The 25,479-nt window shown below is 37.8% G+C and overlaps 1 protein-coding gene across 4 annotated transcripts in view; it reads left to right on the plus strand.

Moving 5' to 3' along the window:
- Ipo11 (importin 11) overlaps nucleotides 1–25,479 on the plus strand; it is a 168,501-nt gene that overhangs the window by 27,411 nt on the left and 115,611 nt on the right. For 3 of the 4 annotated variants that reach the window (XM_041663574.1, XM_041663576.1, XM_041663577.1), the window contains 7 exons: nucleotides 2,466–2,598; nucleotides 4,428–4,486; nucleotides 6,779–6,827; nucleotides 8,205–8,275; nucleotides 9,542–9,734; nucleotides 10,430–10,582; nucleotides 24,746–24,789. In XM_041663574.1, coding sequence (XP_041519508.1) covers nucleotides 2,466–2,598; nucleotides 4,428–4,486; nucleotides 6,779–6,827; nucleotides 8,205–8,275; nucleotides 9,542–9,734; nucleotides 10,430–10,582; nucleotides 24,746–24,789 — 702 coding nt within the window. The remainder of the gene's footprint in view (nucleotides 1–2,465; nucleotides 2,599–4,427; nucleotides 4,487–6,778; nucleotides 6,828–8,204; nucleotides 8,276–9,541; nucleotides 9,735–10,429; nucleotides 10,583–24,745; nucleotides 24,790–25,479) is intronic. The other variant, XM_041663575.1, reaches the window with a different exon arrangement.

A 25,479-nucleotide genomic window follows, 5' to 3' on the forward strand; every position in this document is an offset into this window, starting at 1 on the left:
GTTTGGAGTCAGATTTTTAAATGTAATGGATTTTTTGGAACAAGCAAAATTTATTTTAGGGGGCTGGAGAGATGGCTCAGTGGTTAAGAGCATTGCCTGCTCTTCCAAAGGTCCTGAGTTCAATTCCCGGCAACCACATGGTGGCTCACAACCATCTGTAATGAGGTCTGGTGCCCTCTTCTGGCCTGCAGACATACACACAGACAGAATATTGTATCCACAATGAATAAATAAATAAATATTTAAAAAAAAACAAAATTTATTTTAATGAATTTAATTCAACCATGAGGAAAATGTTCCTTTTATTCTAATCTTTTGATGAGGATATCTTATTTAGACTTTGGGGATTGAATGGAGAGGCTCTTATATATAGTGTAATTTGCACTCTGTGTGCAGATGGTATATTTTGGTAAAATAATTTTCTCCTGTGTCTTACTTAAGGTTTCTGTTCCTGTGAAAAGATGTCACAACCATAGCAACTCTTAATAAAGGAAACCATGTAATTGGGACTGGCTTACAGGTTCAGAGGTCAGGAAATAAGGGTGCTGAAGAAGGAGCTGAGGGTTATACATATCGATTGGCAGGCATCAAGGAAGAGAGATAAACACTGGCCCTGGCTTGAACATTTGAAACCTTAAAGCCCACACCCCAAGTGACACTCTTCCTCCTACAAAGTCTCAACTCCTAAATGTGCCACTCCCTAGTAACTAAGCATTTTCAAATCTATGAGCCTAGGGGAGCCATTTCTCTTGTTTTATCCCCCTCCCCCCACCCTTTGGTTTTTTCGAGACAGGGTTTTTCTGTAACTTTGGAGCCTGTCTTGGAACTCACACTTTAGACCAGACTGGCCTCAAACTCACAGAGATCTATCTGCCTCTGCCTCTGCCTCCTAAGTGCTGGGATTAAATGTGTGCACCACCACTGCCTGTTTTTTTTGTTTTTTGATTTTTTATTTTTTTCAAGACAGGATTTCTCCATGTAGTCCCGAGCCATTCCTATTCAAACCTTCACATCCTGGTAACAGAAGTTAGTGCTTAAAAGTTATAATAATTAAGATCATTTTGTTCATTTGTTATCATTACTTAAAACACTTAATATAAATCTGGCATGATTTTGAAATGTACTGGTTCATTCAGGGTGTTCGATTTTTCCTTAATGTTTGCCTTCTTGAGCAAATGCCAGTTTCTATGTGGTTGACTCTCTTCTCAAGCTTAATCTTTCATTAGTTTATTTATTAATGACACAGTCTCAGTGTGTAGCTCAGCTTGGCTCCAAATGTGAGATTCTCTCTCCTTAGTTTCATGAGTCCTGAAGTCACAAGTGTGCACCACTTTGCCTAGTTTAATCTTGTTTTAAATTAGGCTTCTTTTGCTTGTTTTTTTGTGATGGGGTCTCAGTGTGTATGACAGGCTCGCCTGTGATTCTCCTACCTCAGCCTCCTGATTTTATAGGTTAATACCAACCTACCAGGCTAGATTTTAATCTTATTTTACTTTGAGGCACTAAAGAATACTTATCACCATCAATTTTTCATTTTCTAGTGAATTTAGCATATGATGGTATTGGAGAGTATTGAGAAAAAGATCCTGTGGCTATCTGAACTTGTTCCAAATTACATTTGTACATTACTTGTTTTACAAGGCTATCTCAGGCTGACCTTACCTTCTTGGCAGTCCTCTTGCCTCAGCCTTCCAAGGGTCGGGATTATAGTCCTGTGTCACTGCTGTATCTGTACACTGTGCACATGGGGAACGTTGAAAATGCTGCTTGTTTGTGCTTCAGAGTGTCACACTGGCAGGAGGAGACTTACTGTATACTCAGTAAAGGAATCTGGTGTATGCTTCTGTCCTTCCCCTTCTTTTTTATGCCAAGGACAGGCATCAGGATCTGAAGCCTGCCAGACAAGTGCTATATAAATGAGCCATTTCCCAGCCCATTGATCAGTTTTTAAACATTGGTACTGGTCAGGAACATAGTCTGAAAGTCATGTGGTTTGTATGTCTTTAGCTTTAAATACTTAAACACCGTGGAGAGAACTGCAGGAGGAACACAGAAGGTCAGACTAACTTTATCATTTATCATCGTGTATCAACATGTGTGACTTACTGAGTGATGGTCCATAAATGGTTGTTTGGAAATCCGAGCTTTCAATCCATTAGCGAGTGCAAAAAAGTAAGCCAAAAATAATCACCAGTTTGTAAATATAGTTATTATTAGGGTAAACATTGTTTTAAGAGACTAATTTTTTTAGGTTTGTGTCTGTGTGTGTGTGTTTAAAGCAATAGTCTGTGAACACTAATCATTATATTGTAGTTAAAATCTTTGAAGCATCACCATAAATACTTTTTAACTATTTCAAATCTCACTGAATATGTGTTTTTTGTTGTAAGACCACATGTAATTGCTTGTATTTATAATTTATTATTAAAACAAATGATGTGCAAATTTGATGCTTTTTCTTGCAGTTAGCTTCTGGAATTTATAACTTTGCCTGTTCTCTGTGGAACCATCATACAGACACATTCCTGCAGCAGATTTCTTCTGGCAGTGAAACTGCAGTTCTGAGTTCACTAGAGCGAACACTACTGTCCTTAAAAGGTACTGTTAAACCAGATGTGCTTCGGCACAGTTGCCAAGTAGTTGCTCGGACAGATTTCTTTCTCTGTTGTCTTTAGGAAAAATGGGTTGATTTCTCTGTAAGATAAGAACTAGGGAGCTTTTTTTCTTTTCTAAGAAGCTTATCAAAATACCAAGTCATTTCAAATGTATGAATTGTATGTTACTTTGGTCTCAGTTCTCTGAATATGTTTTTTTTTTTTTTTTTTTTCCCTCCATGTGCTTCTATTTTCCCTTACATTTCTTAGTCTGGTCCCTACTTTTACCATTGTCCTTACAGTTTTAGTTCTAACTCGCTTGGTTGAATGGTGTCTCTCAAGTCTCTTTTCCTTAAACTTGACCTTTGACGTTTTTGTGCCTCAGGCTTGGCTGGACTATAGGAGATGGCGGTAGGGAAGCTGTTTTGAGCTGTGCTTTCCTTACCGTGTTTGTGAACATTCTTGTAGCATCATTTCCATCTTGCCTTCCATGGACCAAGTTCCCTGTGTTCTTACTAGAGCCCGCGCTTCCTGTACCTCTGACCCACCCTTTCTCCTCCCCAAGCCAGTCTGGTGGCTAGCACTGTGGTTTCTTTGTTCTATTTGTTTTTCCTCATAGAACTTGTTTTTCTCTTCCTGAAATGAGCCCTGTTTTGCATTTTTAAAACAGTTTTGTTTATAAGATCTTTAAACATACTCAGCCCTTTACCTTGGGATCTCGCTGTGCACTCTTGGCACTGTCTAGGGCATCCTTTACACGAACTGACTAGACAGTGTCTGCACAACTCCTAAGATGAGTTCTCTGAACAAATGTGTGAATGGTTTTAAAGTACTGTCCACATTTTAAGAAATTGGACTGTAGACAATCATATGCCTAGCTTAATTTGTTTGTTTGTTTTCCCAACACAGGCTGATCTGGAACTCAGTATATAGGTAACCTAGGCTGGTCTTGAACTCAGAGCTCTATCTTCCTCTGTGTCTTGAGTTCTGGGATTAAAGATTTAGAACACTAGTACTACACCCAGCCTAAATTTAATTTTAACATATGGTCTTTGGGCTCATGAACACTATCTAATAGATAATTATATAGTAATATAGATAGCAATTCTTATTTAATAAATTGACTTTAATTTTGGCTTAGGCTGGGATGAAGCTCAACATTAGTGTCTTCCCTTGGTATTCAAGAGGCTCTGTGCTCTCCCTATTCTTCCAGATTGTCTCATACTACCATCCTTGTTGTGGAGTTGTGCTGTTTTACATAAACTGCACTGTTGAATCCTTTAGTAACTATGAAATCAGATGTAGTAACCACATTTTCCCTGAGGAAAATGGATATAGAAAAATTGCCCTAAGTAATAGAGTACTGAAAAAGGGACTTAAACCTGTCTCAGATTCAAAATCCATTACCTTAATTGCCCCTGTGCATAAGGATTTTTGTTACCATAAGATGTTATATTCATAATTAAGCACTCTATTCCAGATATGAGGACAATTTAGTTTTATATTGGTTTTAGGAGACATACTTTATTTTCATGTAAGCTAAAGTTGAAGTTTTTAGTTGTATCTTAAAATTTCTAAGAATAAATTACCCTTAATGTCAAAATCTTACTACAGTTATATATCCAGTATAGCGACATGTGAGAACAACCACTGTTCATGTTGTTCAGAAGAACCAGATTTTGTACTTACTCAGATGATTACCTGTCTGGATCTGCTAAGTGGGAAGTGTCTTTGAGTTGGTTGAGTTTGTTATTCAGATTCATTATAATTATGATTGTAGTAGAATAAAATATGAAGAAAAACAGTTCAAATGAAACTTTCTTTGCTTTTCAGTGCTACGTAAGTTAACTGTGAATGGATTTGTGGAACCTCATAAGAATTTGGAGGTGATGGTAAGAAACAGAAAGGATTTATGACAAGTGACCTTGGGAAAGTGTTCGGTGTTTTTTCTGACTGTCTTTTTATCTGGTATTGATTAGGAATAGTTTTTAATTAAGTGGTTATCTAGGTCTTTCTTGTTTTTTTTTTATCATTCTCTCTATGTTATAGTGAATTTTATAGTTGTCTGCGTTCACCATATCAAAGTGGCTGTTACATACAGGAGGGAAATGGCTTAGGATAGTTTTTCAACTTGCAGGATACACTGACAGCGTTAATTTGAATTTAAGTCGAAGTGAATCCCTAAGATTTTTAATGCTGTTTTAACATTATTAGGTGAATTCTAAATTGTCAATTAAGTCTTCGATATTTTTCTATATTTAAAAATGAAATATTTTTTCTTCTTAATAGTGATACATGATCTTTACACGAAGTTTGATGAATAAATACATGAGCCTTAGATATAGTTAGTTATAACATGTTTGCCTTCTCATAATGTGAGGCCTATGTTAGACTCCTACCTAGCGCTGCAAAATAAAAACAACATTCTTTTGCTATGATCAAGCACCATGATCAAAGCAACTCATAAAAGAAAGCATTTAATTGGGTTTATGGTTTCAGAAGGTTACAGCAAAGGCATGATGATAGGAGATCAAACACCATGACCTAGCCATGGAGAAGGCATTTGATTGGGCTTATGGTTTTAGAAGGTTAGAGTCCATGGTGTAGCAAAGCTTTTTTAACAGGAGCAGCTGAGAGTTCACATCTAAATCTGCAAGCAGGAGGCAGAGAGGACACTGGTAATGGCATAAGTCTTTTGAAATTTGAAATCTGTTCGCCAGTGACACACCTCTTCTAACAAGAGCACACCTCTTCCCACACAGTTCCACTAACTGGGGACCAAGTATTTAAACATATAATCCATGGGGGCTATTTTCATTCAAAACACTACAACCTACAAACTAAGGGTGTGTGTAAACAACCTTATACTAGCCCATATAGGTTGTTATCTTAGTTACAGTTCTCTTGCTGTGAAGAGACAACATGATCAAGGCATCTTATAAAAAAAAAGCATTAATTTGGGGGCTTACTTACAGTGTCTGAGGGGTAGTCCATGATTATTGCATCAGGGAACATGGAGGCAGGCAGGCATGGCGCTGAAGCAACAGTAGCTGAGAACTTACATCCTGAATTGTAGGCAACAATTGACTGGGCCTGTATAAATGAAGGTTTTTCTCCTGCCTGCCAGTTCCCGAATAACCACTCTGAGGCTTAATATTAATAACAAACGGTTTGGCCTATTAGCTCAAGCTTATTATACATTATTATAAACTTTATAATTATTATAAACTTTATAATTATTATAAACTCTTACAACTAAAATTAACCCGTTTCTGTTATTCTATATTTTACCACGAGGCTCTTGTTACCTCACATCTTGTTTCCCCGGCAACTGCTGGCATCTCCCTGACTCTCTCTTCTTCTTCCCTATATCTTTGCTTGGATTTCTCATCTGGTTCTGTTCTTCCTGGCAAATTGGTCAAATCAGATTCTTTATTAACCATATTGACACATATAGAAGGACATCCCATGTCAGGCATGGCATGGGCTTTTGAAACCTCCAAAACCCACCCAGCTCTTCCACATTTCCTAATCCTTACCACACACTCCACTAACTGGAAACCAACATTCAATGAGACTGTTGGGACCATTTTTATTCAGCCTGCTACAGTTGTACTATATATTCACTGTTGATATATATCTTTTTTTCTTCTGTGCACAAGCTTATAGCTCTGTAATTTCTTCTTAAATACATGATGAGTTTAGCCCAGTTTACATGTTCTGTGGGGATATTTTGGGGCTGAATGAAGTTGAGGGAAGTAGTACATTTAGTTAGGGCCTCCTAAAAGATACTGAAGAGTCTTCCTGTTGGTTTGCATTTGATGATGCATTGTTGCTGAGCATGATACACACCTGTAATATCATTTTCTTGGCATGTTCTGACAGGAAGACTGCAAGTTTGAGGACAGATTGGATAACTTAAGCAAGACCATATCTCAAAATAAAAAGGGGTGGGAATATACCTTAGTGATACAGACTTGCCTAGCATGTGTAGGCCTTGAGGTTGTTGTGTTCATGATCCTTTTCCTTTAGTCTGTAGCCTATTGGGTTTCTAGGCATATTTGACCAACTCTAGCTCTTTCAGATACTTGTATAAAAATTATGTTTAGAATCCTTGACAAAAAGTGTAAGGTTATGTTTACAACAGAATACATTGAGACATCTTAAAATGTATTCTTTTCTAGGGTTTTTTACATGGAATATTTGAACGTCTCAAACAGTTTCTGGAGTGCAGTAAGTCCTTCCATTGCATGTTGACTTTAGAACTGACATTCAGTGCTGTTTATTATTCATTAACAGCTGGGATTAATGAGGGTTAATATAGATTAGTGAATTATTCCTAACGCATCAGCAGCTTCTACTCTGTATATGCAAATCTGTAGATAGCAATTTGTCTCACTGTCACATTTGGGCCATCTGAGTGAGGTCTCGGGAGTAGAACAGGTCCTGTATGTGGTTAGAATGAGTGTCTTAGAAGTTGGTAACTAACTATTGAGGCTGAATCAGAAGCTTAGTTTTGCCTCCATATACTTGTCCCAAGACTAGAGGAAACCCTTTCCTAAAATTCTGTGTTGTCTGTGCATTCCTTCCTTTAACTAATACTGCTGCCCTAGGCATGGCAATTTTGTTTAAGAAGTAATATGTATAGGATATGCCCAGTCCTGTTTAGATTATCTCTTTTAGTATAGTTTATATTTCACTGATATAAATGTCCTTCCTTAAATGGTATTTTATGTAATCTTTTGTAATCCAAAGCTCCATAAAGAAAGTTTAGCATTTATGTTTGTGTTGTACTGGTGACTTTTTATCCTGTCTCTTCCATATATGTGATTGTGAACACCTTTGCTTGGGATGCATTTGTACTCTGTGTGTGTGTACAGTGAGTGTGTGTGTGTACAGTGAGTGTGTGTGTGTGTGTACAGTGAGTGTGTGTACATTGAGTGTGTGTACAGTGAGTGTGTGTGTGTGCACAGTGAGTGTGCTTAGACACTTGCTGTTTGAATCTTAATCTCATTTGTAGGGATTGTTGATTATTTTATGCCTGTCATTTTTAATATAGCAAATACTTTATTGAACCTGTTGCCAGGCATTTTGTACTGTGTAGTTAAATTAAAACAAAACAAAACCCAGGTCCCTTTGCCCTGGTCATCACCAAGACGGTACCAAAGTTAGCTGAATGAGGTGTATGTCAAAGCGGATTATAGAGAGTGATGAGCGAGCAAAGGAACGGAGGGACTGATAGTATCCAGAATGTGCAAATTAGGAGGAAGAGTTTTTAGAATAAAAGTATGACAAAATAATAATGAATACATTATTCTTTAGGTGCTTTGTGTTTGAAAAATGCTTCAAATACAACTGATTTAGTCCTTGAAAATGTGATTTGTAATTTGTTGCTAAAATTAGCATTTTTTTAAAAAATGTGTTCACTTTATATTTTAGAATTAATTTTGTTTATTGTAACATTGATGGTTACTCTATTTATTAGGTACAAATCTTGTTACTGCTTTTTTAATCATGAATTTCTTATGTGAAATATCTCTTTTTTGTTAAAGTTTTAATGCTTTTTGTAATTTTACAGACTATTAAAATCTTGAATTATATTCTTAATAGGTAGAAATATAGGTACAGATAATGTATGTCGAGATAGGCTGGAAAAGACCATCATTCTTTTCACTAAAGTGGTAAGTGTTCTTTTTTGTTGTACATGTTTTTTTTTTTTTCAAGTAAAGCACACCTCATATTTAGAAAGGAAAATATATTTATATATTTGTATAGTTTTTACTTTAATGAAAGAAAACATGTTTTAAGTCTTTGGAAAACTGAAATCACCTTTGTTATCTTTAAACTTTAAGAACATGTATAGTAATTAAATTTGCCTGTAAAATGTCATAATGTGTAAGTTAACTGGATGTAAAAGAATCAATTCTAGTTGGTTATGTAGTGGTTGATGGATTGCCTAGTATGCACTAAGCCTTCCGTTTTGTTAGCACTACTGGGAAAATAAAATCAACTATAATGACTATAAACTTGAGTTTTCTAAAGTTCATTATTCTTAGGTCTACTAGAGATCTAAGGGGAAAAAAGGAAAAAGCAGTTCAGCCAGAAGTAGATCAGATGTAGCTGGTAACTATAATATCACTGGGTATATTCAGAATGAATATCAGAGTATTATCACAATTACTACATCTTTTGAATGGAATTTATGGTTGTACTGCCCAATGGCTGATAAAGTCACTTTTATATAATATTTTATGAAAATTGGGGCTTGGAGAATTGGAAGAAATAAAAAGAACTGTGTTTTATCACTTAGGAAGGCCTGATTGGAGACTGCACACAAAATGGGTACTTGAAGATGGTCAGAATATCTGTTTTTTTTTTTTTTTATCGATGCTTTATTGTTAGGGTTAGATTTGAATGTCAGTATCTTCATTTCTTACATTCTAGGTAGTATCAATCAAAATCAAATCAATTTAACCTTTAAAAACCCAATAGAAAGCTGATGTGTGTGTTTACTTGCTTTCTTTTCTATTTATTTATATAGTTTGAGACAGACTCTTCTCTGTGTAGCTCTGGCAGTCTTAGAACTCAAATATGGTTCATAAAGAAGGCAGTCTTATTTTTAATGTCTTCTTACTATTGTTCTTTTAAAAAGCCTGTAATATATACCTAACGTTTTTTATATCGCATTTACTCATTGTTACAAAGTTAATAGTATCTTTTTAGTCTCTGCATTAGAAATTCTAGAAAGTTCTTTATGAGGGTAAAGCTTGGAAAAAAAATCTATGATTTGTGATCTATTCCAAGAAGGGTCATAGTGTATGTGAATCTGTTATGCCTGGAGTTCCCATGAAGGTTAAAACTAGTTAAATAGTTATTAGAAAATCGGAATAATATATTCTATAAAGATTTTGTACCAAATACCATTCAAGCTTTTCTTTTCTTTATAGCTCTTGGACTTCTTGGATCAGCACCCCATTTCATTTACTCCCCTAATTCAGAGGTCACTGGAATTTTCTGTAAGCTATGTTTTTACTGAAGTTGGTGAAGGTGTAACGTTTGAGCGATTCATTGTCCAGTGCATGAATCTTATTAAGATGATTGTCAAAAATTATGCTTATAAGCCATCCAAAAATTTTGAAGGTAATACTCCACTGATTCTTTTTTAGAAAAATTTTAATCCAAGTGTGATGTAATTACTATCTTAATACAGTTTTTGTGAAATTCATTTTAATATGAAAATTCTATGTTATGAGAAACACTTTACAATTTAATTTGTGAATATTGGCTTTTAAAGTCTAATTGTTTATATTTCCTGACCTGTTTTGTAACACAATAGATGATTTGAAACTTATACAGTTTAGGAATTATTCCACAATAGCCTTTGCAGCTCCTTATTACTATTTGTTCTTATTCTTTATAGAATAAAACTTTTCTCTGACTTTCTCTGACTTCTTACAAAGTTGAGTTGTTTGTAGACAAGGCTGAATTATATGCTGTGTTATCTGGAATGCTTTTGGTATAGGTGTGAAGGTGAATAAGGAAGTCTTGTAGCAAGGTAGGAAGAATGGAAGAGATGGATTGGGAGGGAGATCATTTTGTATGTTGGGACAACATAGCAGTTGTGTATAAATTATAGTAGTTAGAATGCAGCTGGACTGATGGACTGATGCACTACAAATAACGGGAAGAGTACCTTAAAAATAGGTTCATACTGTTCACGAAGAGATTCATACTCAAGTATATCTTTTCTTCTGAAAGTACATTTTTTATTTTACTTAAAAGATCTGGCTTAGAAAGAATGACTAATCTATTAACTGGAAATTTTATTTTTCTAGATAGCAGCCCTGAAACAATTGAAGCCCATAAGATTAAGATGGCATTCTTCACATATCCCACGTTGACAGAGATATGTCGAAGATTAGTCTCTCATTATTTTTTATTAACTGAAGAAGAACTGACAATGTGGGAGGAAGATCCAGAAGGCTTTAGTAAGAATTAACTTTTCAGTTTTCATATGACTTATCTCTCTCTTTCATAAACAAGTATGTGTTTGAATGATAGGGGAAAACATTGCATTTTAATATAGCACTTCTGATTTTGGCTCCCTCTCCTCTCCTCTCCTCTCCTCTCCTCTCCTCTCCTCTCCTCTCCTCTCCTGTCTTTTCCTTTTCTTTCCTCCCCTCTCCTCCCCTCCCCTCCTCTCCTCCCTTGCTTTTGTTAAGGGTCTTTCTCTGTAGCTCTGACAGATTGTCCTGAAACTCACCATATAGACCAGGCTGGCCTTGAACCAAGTGCTGGGATTAAAGGCGCGTACCAGTACACCTTTGCCTTTTTAAAATGGAATTTGGAGCTCCAGTGGCGCAGTTGCTTAATGTGTGTATGCTGCTACACAGTTAACTTACCCTCTCTTACCCTTTCAGGCAAAGTGAGAAGTAGAAAATAAGTTTCTTACTCAGATGCATTAGACAGTTTTGTTCTGGAAAGAGATGTGTAACATTTTTAGCTGTCCTTACCTGGACATGGTGGTACACATATTTAGTCCCAGCACTCCAGTGGCAGAGGCAGGCAGGCAGATCTCAGAGTTTGAGGCCAGACTGGTTTACAGAGCAAGTTCCAGGACAGCTAAAGCTACAAAAAGAAACCAAGGAGAAGAAAGAAAAGAAAAAGAAAATAGCTTGTGTTATGTAGTTTAGAATGAAAACATAGAATTAACTACTAATCTCTTTATAGGTTAGTTTCTGTTTTGTGACTCCATATTGAGCCTATACTGGAACTAGCTCACAGAGATCAGCCTGCCTCTGCCTCCCAAGTGCTGGGATTAAAGTTGTACACAACCACCTGGCTTGTATATTAATTTTTATAGGACAGGAAAAGTGTATCTTCTACCCCAAGCTTGTTTTTTTTTTAAATTTTTTAATTTAAAATTACATTTCACTTATTAGTGAGTAGATGCACATACCCGCACAATTTTTTTTCCTCTATTCTTTAGGCCACAGGGAAGAAACTTTGGTTGTCAAGCTTGGCAGTAAGCTCTGTTACCCTCTGAACCATCTTTCATGCACCTGGGAATATTTTTAAAAAATATTTATTTATTTATTTATTTATTTACTAATTATGTATACAATGTTCTGTCTGTGTTATGCCTGCAGACCAGAAGAGGGTTGTGAGCCACCATGTGGTTGCTGGGAGTTGAACTCAGGACCTTTGGAAGAGCTAGCAATGCTTTTAACTGCTGAGCCCTCTCTCCAGCCCCACCTGGGAATTTTTTTTTAATTGTTAAAAATGCTCTTTTCTTTCATCTTTATATTCCTTAACAGTTGTGAGTTTCAGTAGTTGATAGATGAATAGCATAAGTCTGCCAAGGTTGTTATAGAAAAGAGAAGAATCCTGTGTCTATGAAGCGTCTTTGTTGGGCTGCATAGATGCTTGAGTACAGTGTTTACCTCTGGGAGTGTGAGGATCAGAACTTGAATCCCTAGAACCCTTGTCAAAGCCACACGGCATAGTGGTGCCCCTCTTATCCCAGGGTGCAGGATGTGGGGACAAAGAATTACTGAGCAAATGTATTAACTAGATTTGCCTAAGTGGAGAGTCTGGGCCCAGTGAGAGACCTGTGCCACTGTAGCAGGTGGACAGTCATTAAAGAAAGCACCACTTATATGCACTTATGCACCCCTACTCAATTGGACACACATATAACACTCACATTCACATGTGTGAATACACATATAGAATACCTCTGTGTGAAGCCCTTGGGCTGCACCAGGACATAGGCGATTTTACCCTCTTTCTGTAACTTTGACTAGATGCCCAAAGTTGTACATGTTTCTTTAATATTTTAGATGGCTTTAAACTTTTGGGAACACTTATCCTCTCTGCTTTTATTCAGAAACTATTTTAAGCTATTTGGAAAATGGATTATTTCATCGCACAGTGTGTCCTTTTTTTCTAACTAGAATCTTATTTTTTCCTTTTTTTAAATTTGTTTTTTTAAAACAATCTTTTCTCATTTTGCATATCAATCCCAGTTCCCACTCACTCCCTTCCTTCTGCTCCTTCCAACTTCCTGCTCTCCTTCCAGTCCTCAGAGGGGGTAACACTTCCCATGGGGAGTCAACACAGTCTGGCATATCACTTTGAGGTAGACCAAGGCCTTCCTCCTTATATCTAGTTTGTGCAAGGTATCCCTCTAAGAGAATGTGCTCCAAAAAGCCAGTTCAAGCACTAGGGATAAAGCCTGGTCCTACTGCCAGTGGTCCTACAGACTGCCCAAGCATCATAACTGTATCCATATTCAGAGGGCCTAGTTTGGTCCTATGCAGGTTGCCCCACTGTGAGTCCAGAGTCAGTGAGCTTCCATTAGCTCAGGTTAGCTGTTTCTATGGGTGTCCCCATCATGGTCTTGACCCCTTTGCTCATATTGCTCCCCCATCTCTTCAACTTGGCTCCATGAGCTCAGCCCAGGCTTTTCTGTGAATCTCTACATCTGCTTCCATCAGATGCTTGATGAAGGTTCTATGATGACAGTTACGTGGGAAGGCCAGTTCAGAGACCTCTCCACTATTGCTTAGGTCTTAGCTGGGGTCATCCTTGTGGATTCCTGGGAATTTCTCTAGTGCCAGGTTTCTCGCCAACCCTCAACGCCAACTTTCTCAATCAAGACAGCCCCTTCCTTGCTCTCCCTCTCTGTTCTTCCCCCATCTCAGCCATCCTGTTCCCTCGTGTCCCCTCTCCCCGCAACGCCATGCTCCCAATTTTTTCAGATCTTGTGTTTCCCCTTCACAGGGGGATCCATGCATGTCTCTTTTACGAGCCTCCTTATTACCTAGCTTCTCTGGGGTCATGTACTATAGGCTGATTATCCTTTTCTTTTTTGAGTTCTTATATCATTTGGGTATCAGGTAACTGTAGCCTTATAAAAAGAGTTTGGCATTGTCCTTCCATTTCTATTGTGTGAAGCAATTTGAGGAGTATAGGTATTAGCTCTTTTTTGAAGTTCTAGTAGAATTTTTGCGCTGAAACCATCTGTTCCCAGAATTTTTTTGATTGGGGGACTTTTGATGACTGCTTTTATTTCCTTAGGAGTTATAGGCCTATTTAAATTGTTTACTTAGTCTTGATTTAATTTTGGTATGTAGAACCTATCCAGAAAAATGTCTTTTTTTTTTTTTAATATTTTCCAATTTTGCGGATTACAGGTTTTTGAAGTATGGCCAAATGATTCTCTGGATTTCCTCAGTGTCTGTTGTTCTTCCGCCCTTTTCATTTCTGATTTTATTAATTTGGATGTTCTCTCTCTGTCTTTTGTTTAGTTTGGATAAGGGTTTGTCTATCTTGTTCATTTTTTTCAAAAAACCAGCTCTTTGTTTTATTGATTCTTTGTATTGTTTTCTTTCTTTCTATTTTATTGATTTTAGTCCTCAATTTGATTATTTCCTCTTATCTATTCCTCCAACTCTGCTTCTTTTTGTTCTAGAGCTTTCAAGTGTGCTGTTGAGTAGCTAGAGTGAGATTTCTCCAGATTCTTTATGTAGGCATTTCGTGCTATGAACTTTCCTATTAGCTCTGCTTTCATAGTGTCCCATAGGTTTGGTTATGTTGTGCCTTCATTTTCGTTGAATTCTAGGAAGTCTTTATTTTCTCTTTCTTTCTTTTTTGCCACCAGGGGTGATTCACTTGATCATTGTTTAGTTTCCATGAGTTTGTAGTCTTTCTGCAGTTAGTGTGGTTGTTGAATTCTAACTTTATCTTTTTTTTTATTATTATTAGTTATGTATATGACATTCTGCTTGCATGTGTCCCTGAAGGCCAGGGAGGGCACCAGATCATATTACAGATGGTTGGGAGTCACCATGTGGTTGTTGGGATTTGAACTCAGAACCTCTGGAAAAACAGTCAGTGCTCTTAACCTCTGGCCATCTCTCTGGCCCCGAATTCTAACTTTAAACCATGGTGATTTAAAAAGCTATAGGGGTATTCAAGTTATTTTGTATCTGTTGAGGTTTGCTGTGTTAACCGAGTATGTGTTCAATTTTAGAGAAAGTTCCATGAGGTGCTGAGAAGAAGGTATTTTGTGTGTGTGTTTGGGTGAAATGTTCTATTAAATCCATTTGAGTCATGACATCTGTTAGTTTTCTCTTAATTCTCTGCTAATGACAGACTTATTTGTTGGTGAGATTTGGGTGTTGAAGTCTCCTACTATTAGTGTGTGTGGTTTGATGTGTGACTTAAGCTTTAGTAATGTTTCTTTTACATATGCTGGTGCTCTTGTATTAGGGGCATAGATGTTCAGAATTGAGACTTCATCTTGATGGATTTTTCCTGTGATTAGTATGAAGTGTCCCTCTTCATCTTTTTTGTTCGATTTTAGTTTGAAATCTGTTTTGTTAGATATTAGGATATGTACACTCACTTGTTTCTCAGGTCCATTTGATTAGAAAATCTTTTTCCAACTCTTTACTCTGAGGTAATGGTTTGTTTTTGTGGTTGAGGTGTGTTTTCATGTATGTAATAGAAGGATGGATCATGTTTTCCTATCCATTCTTTTAGCTTTTGTCTTTTTAAAGGTGAATTGAGTCCATTGATATTAAGATATATTAATGACCAGTGATTGTTAATTCCTGTTATTTTTTGGTGGTAGTGTTTATGTGTTTCCCATCTTTGCGGTTTGCTGGCGTAAGGTTATCTGTTGCCTGTGTTTTCATGGGTGTATCTAACTTCCTTGGGTTGGAGTTTTCCTTCTAGCAATTTCTGTAAGACTGGATTTGTGCATACGTATTGTTTAAATCTGGTTTTGTTATAGAATGTCTTCTTTTCTCTGTCTGTGGTAATTGAAAGTTTTGCTGGGTATAGTGTGTGCTTGTTTTCTTGTTCTTTAATGTCTGCAGCACATCTGTCCAGGATCCGCTGGCTATCGGGTTTTCCATTGAGAAATTGGGTGTAATTCTGATAGGTCTGCCTTTATTTGTTTCTTGACCTTTTTTTCTTTGCAACTCTTAATATTCTTTCTTTATTTGGTATGTTTAGTGTTTTGTATCGGCGTAAATAAATGCAATGCAGATATTAAAGAATATTTATACTTTAATGATAAACTTACAGAACCGAAGTTCCTGCGTGGCACAGGAGGTAGGAAGGAAAAGGGCGGAGCCGCCTCCCACGTGCCCATTTATCTGTAGGCATTCGCCCGAGGCAAACCCCGCCCCCTCAAGGGGCTGTCTTAACCCTACATCTCCCCCTTTTGTCTAAATAAGACAGAACTAAACCAAATATAACTATAAACAATAATAACAAATGATAAATATAACAACCAATATTGAGAACAAAAGTTTTGCTAGGCATTCTATCTCAAGGAGTCTAAATAATGTAGAGAGTAACTACTATTAAATAATCTTCAACTCCATCAAAGATCTGAGAAGGGAATAAATATTACTTAACAAATGAGAGATATCCAAAATGTGCAACAAATGACAGAGACAACTGAATACCTGGGCAATCACCCAAAGTCTCGTTTGCAATGTTGAGTCAACCAACTTTGGCTAAGGCCTAACATAACTGACATACCATTATCAAATGCAAGGAACTTTCTTAGAATTATCCTACCCTGTCTTGGCAAGATAAGACAATCCTGTTTCATATCTTAGTCAGTAGTTGAGGTATGGGTTTTTCTTAACCCAAAGGCCAGTTGTGCCAAGAAGACAAGCTCCCAGTGGAGTGTCTTTGGTGCTCAACGTTCTCTCGGGAGTAGAGTGGTGTTGCCAGGAGTAATTGTGTCTCGACGGCACAGAATTCTAGGTTAGATTAAAGGCCATTTTCTACAGCTCCTCAAAGAGGCTGAAGATTATACTATCTATACTAAAAATAATCGCTATGTATCTAAAAGACCTAACAATAAATATGACAAACATATAATTCTCAATACCTATCTAACTTGAAAACTAAGAGAATAAACAACTGTGCAATATATGAAGACAATCATCTTCACCTGTAAACAATGTATACAAAAATAGAGGTAGGAACACTCACATTCAATATTCAATATATCAATATACAAGAAACAGTACCAATATAATTTTCTAAAAACAGTAAGTCACAAATACCAATCATCCCATCAAACCAGTTAACCCCCCCTTTTTTTGTATATACCCCTAATTCCATACAATATCTCCCCATCCCCTCAACCGTAAACCAACCATTAAAAGATGCCCCTAACCCTGTGGGCAAACTCTGTTGGGAGAGGGGACGTCGTCCTCTTAGATTGCTTCTAGCTGACATGGGTGCGACGTTCTTCTTAGGGGCCCCTGTGAAAGCAAATGATGGTAAAATTCCCAAATTAACCTTTGACTTAAGAAAATTATAACTAGTCTCTGAGCGTTTTGAGAAGGTCCGGCCAGAGTGTTGTCAAAAATGTGCATCATTCGAAATTGTCTCTTGCAGTTGGTACCAAAAAACAGGTCTAATATTAGCGCTTAAAAAAAAAAATTCATGACGTCATAAAAGCCAGATTGAGTTGATGTTGTGGGGCCCCATCTTCATCCTGGAAACTTCAAAGATTACTGTAAGAAAATATGTTGCTTGTTATGGGAAATTTAAACATTAACAACAAGGACATATACTGACATACAAAGAAAGACACAGATATAAGGAAAGGCAAAGAAAGTTTATCAAATATAAAATTATTCTTATTCTGTCCCATTTCATGGCTCCTGACCTGAGACAGAAACTCTGAAATATCTCTTATCAACAGGCTTGGAATTGAAGAGGGACTGAGCCATAGTCCAACTCCAAAACCAGCTCTACACATTTATAAAGAAGTGTTCAATAAAATATATAAATAGATATAAAAAAATCAATACTTACAGTATATATAGAATTTTATTGTTGATACTCAGTGGGCCGTAACTATTTTCCATCCATCAGTAATTAAATATTCAGGGTCCCTTAAATTCTTTGAAGATGAGTATTTTCCTGTGGAGATAAGAAAAGAACCCTGCCCCCAACCTATCTGTAATCCTTACCAGCAGAATGCCTGTCATCCTTGTGAATGAATTGTTATTTATCTTTTCCAAGTGACTTCTCTTCTTCAAACCGAACCTTTATTAATTTTGACGGTATCCATAATTTTTCCTCACCTGTGGAGATAAGAGCAAAACCCCTTCCCCAACGTAGCACATCTCCTGGCTTCCATTGTGAGGTCAGCACATCCTTGAAATAAACTGGTTGATTTAGTTCAGCAGACTTTTCCATTATCCAATGTCTTTCTGCAGCAGTCGTTCCCTTCTCATTGGCATTGAGAAAATTCAAGTTTAACAAAGCATTCTGTAACCTATTTCTGGGGGTGTTTTCCACCCCTTTCTGTTTGTTCAACATATCCTTTATAGTTCGATTTGATCTTTCTATGACTTCCTGACCTGTAGGATTGTATGGTATACCTGTAACATGCTTGATATTTTAATAATCAAAAAACCGTTTCATTTTCCTAGAGACATAAGCAGGACCATTATCCGTCTTTATTTGTGTAGGTATACCCATGATAGCCATGACTTCTAATAAATGAGTGATTACTGAATCAGCTTTTTCTGAACTTGAAGCAGTTGCCCACTGAAAGCCTGAATAAGTGTCAATGGTGTGATGAACATACTTCAATTTGCCAAATTCTGCAAAGTGGAACACATCCATCTGCCAGATTTCATTCCTATGGGTGCCCTTAGGATTAGCCCCTGCTGGCAGTGGCGTTTGGTTATAGAAAGAGCAAGAAGGACATTTCTTTACAATCTCCTTAGCTTGTTGCCATGTAATAGAAAACTCTTTCTTCAAACCTTTGCTATTAACATGATGTTTTTTTTTTATGAAATTCAGAGGCTTGTAGCACACTACCAATCAATAATTGATCAATTTCTGCATTACCTTGTGCTAGAGGACCTGGCAGACCCGTATGGGATCGGATGTGTGTTATGTACATAGGGCAAAGCCTGTTCTTGATCAAATCTTGAACCTGGAGAAACAATGAAGTTAGTTCTGTATCATCAGGTATAAATTCAGCAGTTTCAATATGTAAAATAACTCTTTCTGCGTATTGTGAATCAGTAACTATATTAATAGGTTCTTTAAAATCTCTTAGTACCATAAGAATGGCATATAATTCTGCCTTCTGGACAGAATCATAAGGACTTTGTTCCACCTTACCCAAGTCTTCTGATTTGTAACCTGCCTTCCCTGATTTATTGGCATCAGTATAGAATGTACGGGCTCCAGTTATTGGAGCATCATGGGCGATTCGAGGAAGGATCCAAGAAGTTCTCTTTATGAAGTTAAGCCGCTTGCTTTTTGGATAGTTGTTATTAATGTCTCCCAAAAAATTAGCTCAAGCTCTTTGCCATGGTTCATTATCTTCCCATAATTTCTTTAGTTCATCAGCAGTGAAAGGCACTATAATTTCTGCTGGGTCTATGCCTGCTAGTTGACGAAGTCTCAGCTTGCCTTTTATAATTAACTCAGAGACTTTTTCCACATAAGTATTCAGTTTCTTACTTGGTTTATGTGGTAAAAAGATCCATTCCAAGATAATATCATCTCTCTGCATTAAAATTCCTGTAGGAGAAATTTTTGACGGTAATATGACGAGAATACAATCGAGCTCTGGATTCACTCTGTCCACATGTGCCTGTTGTAATTTCTCCTTAATCATTGTCATTTCCTTTTCTGCTTCAGCTGTTAATTCTCTGGGACTGTTTAAATCTTTATCACCATCCAAGGTTTTGTTCAAATGAATTATTAGATCAGGTGTTATTCCGATAGCTGGTCGTAGACTGGAAATGTCTCCTAACAGTCTTTGAAAGTCATTAAGAGTCTGTAGGCGAGCTCTCCTAATTTGTGCCTTTTGTGTCTTAATTTTTTGCAAACCTATTCTATAACCTAAATAATTAGCAGAATCTCCCTTCTGAATCTTTTCAGGAGCAATTTGCAATCCCCATTTAGGTAACAGTATCTGTATTTCTTCAAACAGTCTGTTCAAGGTATCCATGTTTGAATCAGATAACAATATGTCGTCCATGTAATGTTATACTATAGATTTGGGAAATTTCTTGCGTATTATTTGCAATGGTTGGTTCACAAAATATTGGCACAGGGAGGGGCTATTTAACATACCCTGGGGGAGGACGGCCCAATGGTACCTCCTCGAAGGTTGAGAATTGTTCTAAGTAGGCACTGTGAAGGCAAATTTTTCTCTATCTTCTTTTTGCAAAGGTATAGTGAAAAAAACAATCCTTTAAATCAATAACTATGAGAGGCCATCCTTTTGGTAATAAAGAGGTCAAAGGAATTCCAGATTGCAGAGGGCCCATAGGTTGAATAACCTTGTTGATGGCCCTGAGATCTGTCACCATTCTCCATTTACCTGATTTTTTCTTAACCACAAATACAGGAGAATTCCAAGGGCTGGTAGATTCTTCTATATGTCCAGCATCTAGTTGTTCTTGTACCAGCTGTTCTAAAGCCTGTAACTTTTCCTCAGCTAAAGGCCATTGCTTTGTCTATATTGGTTTCTCAGTCAACCATTTTAGAGGCAAGGCTGTTGGTATCTCTGAAGGGACATCAATTGCTTGTTCTTGCATAGCCCTAATGGCCGGTTTTCTCCGTTTGTAATAACTTTTAATATTATTTTCAGAAATACAGGCTCTAGAAGTAGCAGGAATGTTAATTTGGGTATTCTATTATTGTAATAGGTCATGACCCCTTAAATTCATTGCAATATTGGCTACATATGGCCTTAATTTTCCTATTTGTCCCTCAGGCCCTACACATTCAACCCATCTCGTGCTCTGCCTTACTCGAGATAGGGTTCCAATTCCCAGGAGCTGAACATTTACATTCTGAAGAGGCCAATATGGGTGCCAAGATTTACATCAGCACCTGTGTCCAGCAGGCCAGTAATAAAAATGCCATTTACACACACTCTCAGCTTCGGTCTTTGATCATTTATAGAAGTTTGCCAAAACACACGTAACTCATCTTTCTGATTACTAGTGCTTGTAACAGTAGGCATGTTGCTTCCTAATTGTCCTGACAAGGCATGTTCTCTGCAGAAACTGGAAATGACTGAACCATGTTTGCCATGGGGGCCTGTGAGGCCCCCCTCTCACGTTTCCCGTCTGTATCAGATTGCCTTGTCTATCTCTTGTAGACCTGCATTCATTCGTCCAATGCCTGCCTTTTCCACATCTTCTACATAAACCTGAAGGCTGAGTCCTTCTATTTCTCTTATTTCTAGAAGATGCATTATTATTATTTCTGAAAATCCATTGTTTACAAGTCCTTTTCATATGACCCAGTTTGCCACAATTAAAACATTTGGTATTCTGGTGTCTCCTTTTACCATTGGAAATTGCTTCTTCTACCCATGCTTCAGTGCCATAGTCAAATGTGTCAACATTTAGTGTATGCAAGACCCATTCTTCCAAGGGCGCTGATCTGAACTTTAAAGGCCCCAAGATCTTTTTGCATTCCACATTTGCATTTTTGTAAGCCAAAGACTCAATTATTATACGTCTTGCTTCTGGGTCAGATATCCCTATTTGTACAGCCTTAGTTAACCTTTGTAAAAAGTCACTAAAGGGTTCTCTCTGACCCTGTTTTACTGTGACAAATGATTCCATTCTCTGTCCTGGGTCTTGTACTCTGTCCCAAGCCCTTAAGGCTGCTGTAGTACACATGGAGAGTATGTTTTCTTCCAAATTAGCTCGTTCCTGAGGGTCGGAAAAGATCCCTTCACCTAGAATTTTATCTAGGGAAATGTCAATTCCCTTCGCCTTTTCCTGCTGCTCTACAAGTCTAGCCTCTTGCCTTAATAAGCATTTCCATTTTAATTGCGGTCCACTCTCAAGGACCGCGGAGCTCAGCTGGAGCCAGTCCGAGGGGGTTGCTCTGCTTGTTGTGGCCCAAGATTTTAGCATCTCTTTAACAAAAGAGGCGTGCATCCCAAAAGTCATGACGGCTTGTTTAATTTCTTTGAGATCATTCATACGGACAGGCTCCCATGTATCTTCCTTGATGACCCTAGGGTTTCTGGAACCAATCACCTTTTCTGTTGTTATTACTGGAAAGGCATGTAGAGCTGTAGGTAAAGCTTTGTGGAAATTGTCCCTGAGGGATTTATCCACAGATGTAGTTAAAATTTGCCTTTCTACCCTTTGCTCTTCTTCATCAGAATTTAGAAATTCCCCAATCTTTTCAATTTTATTCACCATTGCTTTTTGTAATGTCTGAATCTCCTGTCCAGAATTATGTTCCAAAGCCTTCATTGAGGATTCTAAAGTATGAAATTTGTCCATTAGAGATAACTTGTCATCTTTGGACATAATTTTTATGGCATAAACCATTCCTTCTTGTATTGATAATCTTTCCGCCAATCTGTCATAAGCTTTAGACAAAATTCGATTGTCACATTCAGCAGTTTTGATTCTCTCAGTTAATGTTTCAGTTCCTACAGAAAGGGACTGCTGGAACTTACGATCTAATTCAGCTGTTCCTTCTTCCATAGTAATGAATTTCTCCTTAACATCAGCCTGTACCTTTTCTAGATTTTGCTCAGTTAACCGAGTCATGTTAAACAAAGATCTGTTTTCTTCCTGGAGAACTTCAAACTGATTCTTGAGAAGATTGTTGTCATTCTCAATAGTTTTTAAACGTTCAACCTCTGCCTTAAGAGATTTGATCATTTTCCTATTATCAAATCAAATAGTGCTAAGGAAAATTAAGAATCCCAGAAATATCCATAGATGTGGGGTGATAGACACCTCTTGTAAAATCTCCCAAATGGTACACTCAAAAAAGCTGTTGAAATCTGAAACTGTCACGTTCTTAGACATTTTATTTATAAAAGAAAAAATTCTTTTACCTGTAATGACCGGTTCTTGCCAGTGGTGGCGAAAGAGTCCACTTGAGTCCACGTGGCCTAAGTCTGAAATAAATGACTCAAAAACAAAATTGAAACAGACACCAGACTGATAAGTAGCAATTGGACCAGAATGGGAACAGAGAGAAAAGCCTCCAAAATGAACAAATCAGAGGGATGCCGGCGTGCCGGGGCTCGCAGGGCCGCTGTCACGTGACCCGAGCGCCGGCGGAGGTGGGAGGGGAACAGAGACTGATCACGCTGTTACAGAGGTGCTGCCGATTTCAAAACGCGGGGGAGTGCTACCTCTCCCATCCCGCTTGATTCTCTAGCAAGCAGCAGGGAAAATCGCGTCACTCAGAATCTCAGCTGCTTCCGCGCTCCCAGGGAGACCACCGCCAGGAGCAGTGGCTCCGATTTGGGCCGGGTCTCAGCAAAGCCCCACGGGGAGGGCCCCAAATGTATCAGCGTAAATAAATGCAATGCAGATATTAAAGAATATTTACACTTTAATGATAAACTTACAGAACCGAAGTTCCCACGTGGCACAGGAGGTAGGAAGGAAAAGGGCGGAGCCGCCTCGCGCCCATTTATCTGTAGGCATTCGCCTGAGGCAAACCCCGCCCCCTCAAGGGGCTGTCTTAACCCTACAGTGTTTTGATTATTATGACAAGGGAATTGTTTTTGTTTTTGTTGTTCAGTCTTTTTGGTGTTCTTTAAGCTTTTTAGATTTTCCATAGGCATATCCTTCTGTAGGAAAAGTTTTTTTTTTTTTTGAAAAGTTTTTTGTATTTTGTTAAATATATTTTCTGTGCCATTGAGCTGGCGTTCTCCTTTCCCTATTCTTAGGTTTGGTCTTTTCATGGTGTTCAATTTCCTGGATGTTCTGTGTTAAGAATTTGTTGAATTTAACATTTTTTTTTTTTGACCAATGTATCTATTTCCTCAATTGTATCTTCAGCTCCTGAGATTTTCTCTTCCATCTCTTATATTCTGTTGGTTATCCTTACTTCTGTTGTTCATATTTGTTTACCCATATTTTCCATTTCAGAAATGGTTTGTCTTTTCCTTATTGACTCTATTTCAATTTTCAAGTCTTGAGCTTTTTGAATTGTTTGCTTTACCTGTTTGTGCTTTTTTTGGTTTTCTTGGCTTTCTTTAAGAGATTTACTGGTTTCTTCCAGTTGTTTTCTTTTCCTCCATCTCTTTAAGGGAAATTTTCATTTCATCTTTAAGGGTCTTTTTCATCTTCATGAAGTTATGTTTAAGGTTATTTTCTTCCTCTTCTGAGTTAGGATGTTTAGGTCTTCATGTTGCAGGACCACTAGGTTCTGGTGTTACCATATTGCTCTTTAGGTTGTTGAATGTGTTCTTGCATTAGCGCTTACCCCTCTCTTCCTCCAGCTGGTTCAGTCAGTGTCTTTGTCTCTTGGTCCAGTCCTTACTGTCGGTGTCTGTGTCTCAGGGATCTACTCTTGGATGGATCATGTAGTTGCTGTCTATGTCTTAGGAGCCCCACTCTTGGTCTCTCTGTGCAGATGCAGTGTGTATCTCAGTGTACCATTGAGGTCACGGGGATGGGTAGGTTCAGTGGCATGGTGAGACTTGTTGATTACAGGGATTGATGGGGGATGTTGGAGCAGCCTGTCTGTAGGAGGGTTGCCTGCTGGCTGGCTGGTGCCTGTGTAGGGGGGGTCCTGGGGTTTTGTCTCTGGGTTTATGGCCTAGAGACTGTGTTGTCTAGTTGAGGAACTAGCTGGTCACTCTTTCTTGGTCCACTCTATCAATATTACTTTTTAAAAATGTAGTATATATAATTTTATAATGTGTAAATGAATTTTGAATATTAAATCCTTAGGGTTTTTTTTTTGTCCTAAAGTATTTTTACTTGAACTTTAAACATACAGAAAATTTGTGGGAAGTGTGACAAGTTTTAACTTGAGAATTATGACTGCACGCATTAAAATGATTCTCAGAGTTGTAATGCCACATTGTGTATTTTCATCTGTTGGGGAAATGCGGGAAGTTTGAGCTTTTTTTTCCAGCAAGTTTTTTTTCGAGAAAGCAAAAGTGCTTAAAAGGTATTTAAATGAGCGGTTCATGGAAAGTGTAAAGTACAAAAATGTAATTTGTAGCCGGAGGAAAGGTTCTCAAGGATGGGCATCTAGTGTTAGGGGTCAGACAGTCACATGAGTGCTATGCTTTGGCAGCATCACTTTAGGTTTCTGGAGAGCATTACTTTTCATGTTTTTAATTGCAGCAGTGGAAGAAACAGGAGGAGACTCTTGGAAATACAGTTTGAGGGTGAGTATTAATGGAAAGAAATTTGGATGGGAAAGCCCTAGTGTTCATTGACAACTCCACATTGGAGTTGGACAGAGTTAACTGTAAATTATGGATTTTAGTCTGAATTTTTTTTGTTAGGATGATGATGGTAGACTGCTATTTTCTTTATTAATTTGCTTGAGAAATAATTGTTATTGTATAAGTAGAAAACATGTCAATGAAATCTGACACTTTTGCTTTGGAATGGCCCTCTTTATATTTTCTTGATAAAGATCTTTTTGATACCTTTTGGTTGTTCAAGACAGGGTTTCTCTGTGAAACCCTGACTGTCCTAGAACTCTCTCTGTAGACCAGGCTGGCCTCAAACTTAGAAATTTGCCTCCCTCTTCCTCTTGGTTGCTGGGATTCAAGGCATGCACCACCACTACCAGGCTTGATACTTTGTTTGTTTGTTTGTTTTGAGAGAGGGTTTCTCTGTGTAATATCTGACTGTCCTGGAACTTGCTTTGTAGTCGAGTCTGTCCTCAATTCACTGCTATCCTCCTGCCTCTACCTCCTGAGTGCTGGGATTAAAGGCAGCTCTGTTTGGTTTTTCGATACAGGGTTTCTCTGTAGCTTTGGAGCCTGTCCTGGAACTATGAACTAGCCCTTGTAAACCAGGTTGGCCTCTAACTCACAATGATCTGTCTGCCTCTGCCTCCTGGGTAC

This window comes from Microtus oregoni, unplaced genomic scaffold (assembly GCF_018167655.1).
Source record: "Microtus oregoni isolate MIOR12 unplaced genomic scaffold, Mior012 000014F_ref0000157, whole genome shotgun sequence".
Classification (NCBI taxonomy): Eukaryota; Metazoa; Chordata; class Mammalia; order Rodentia; family Cricetidae; genus Microtus; species Microtus oregoni.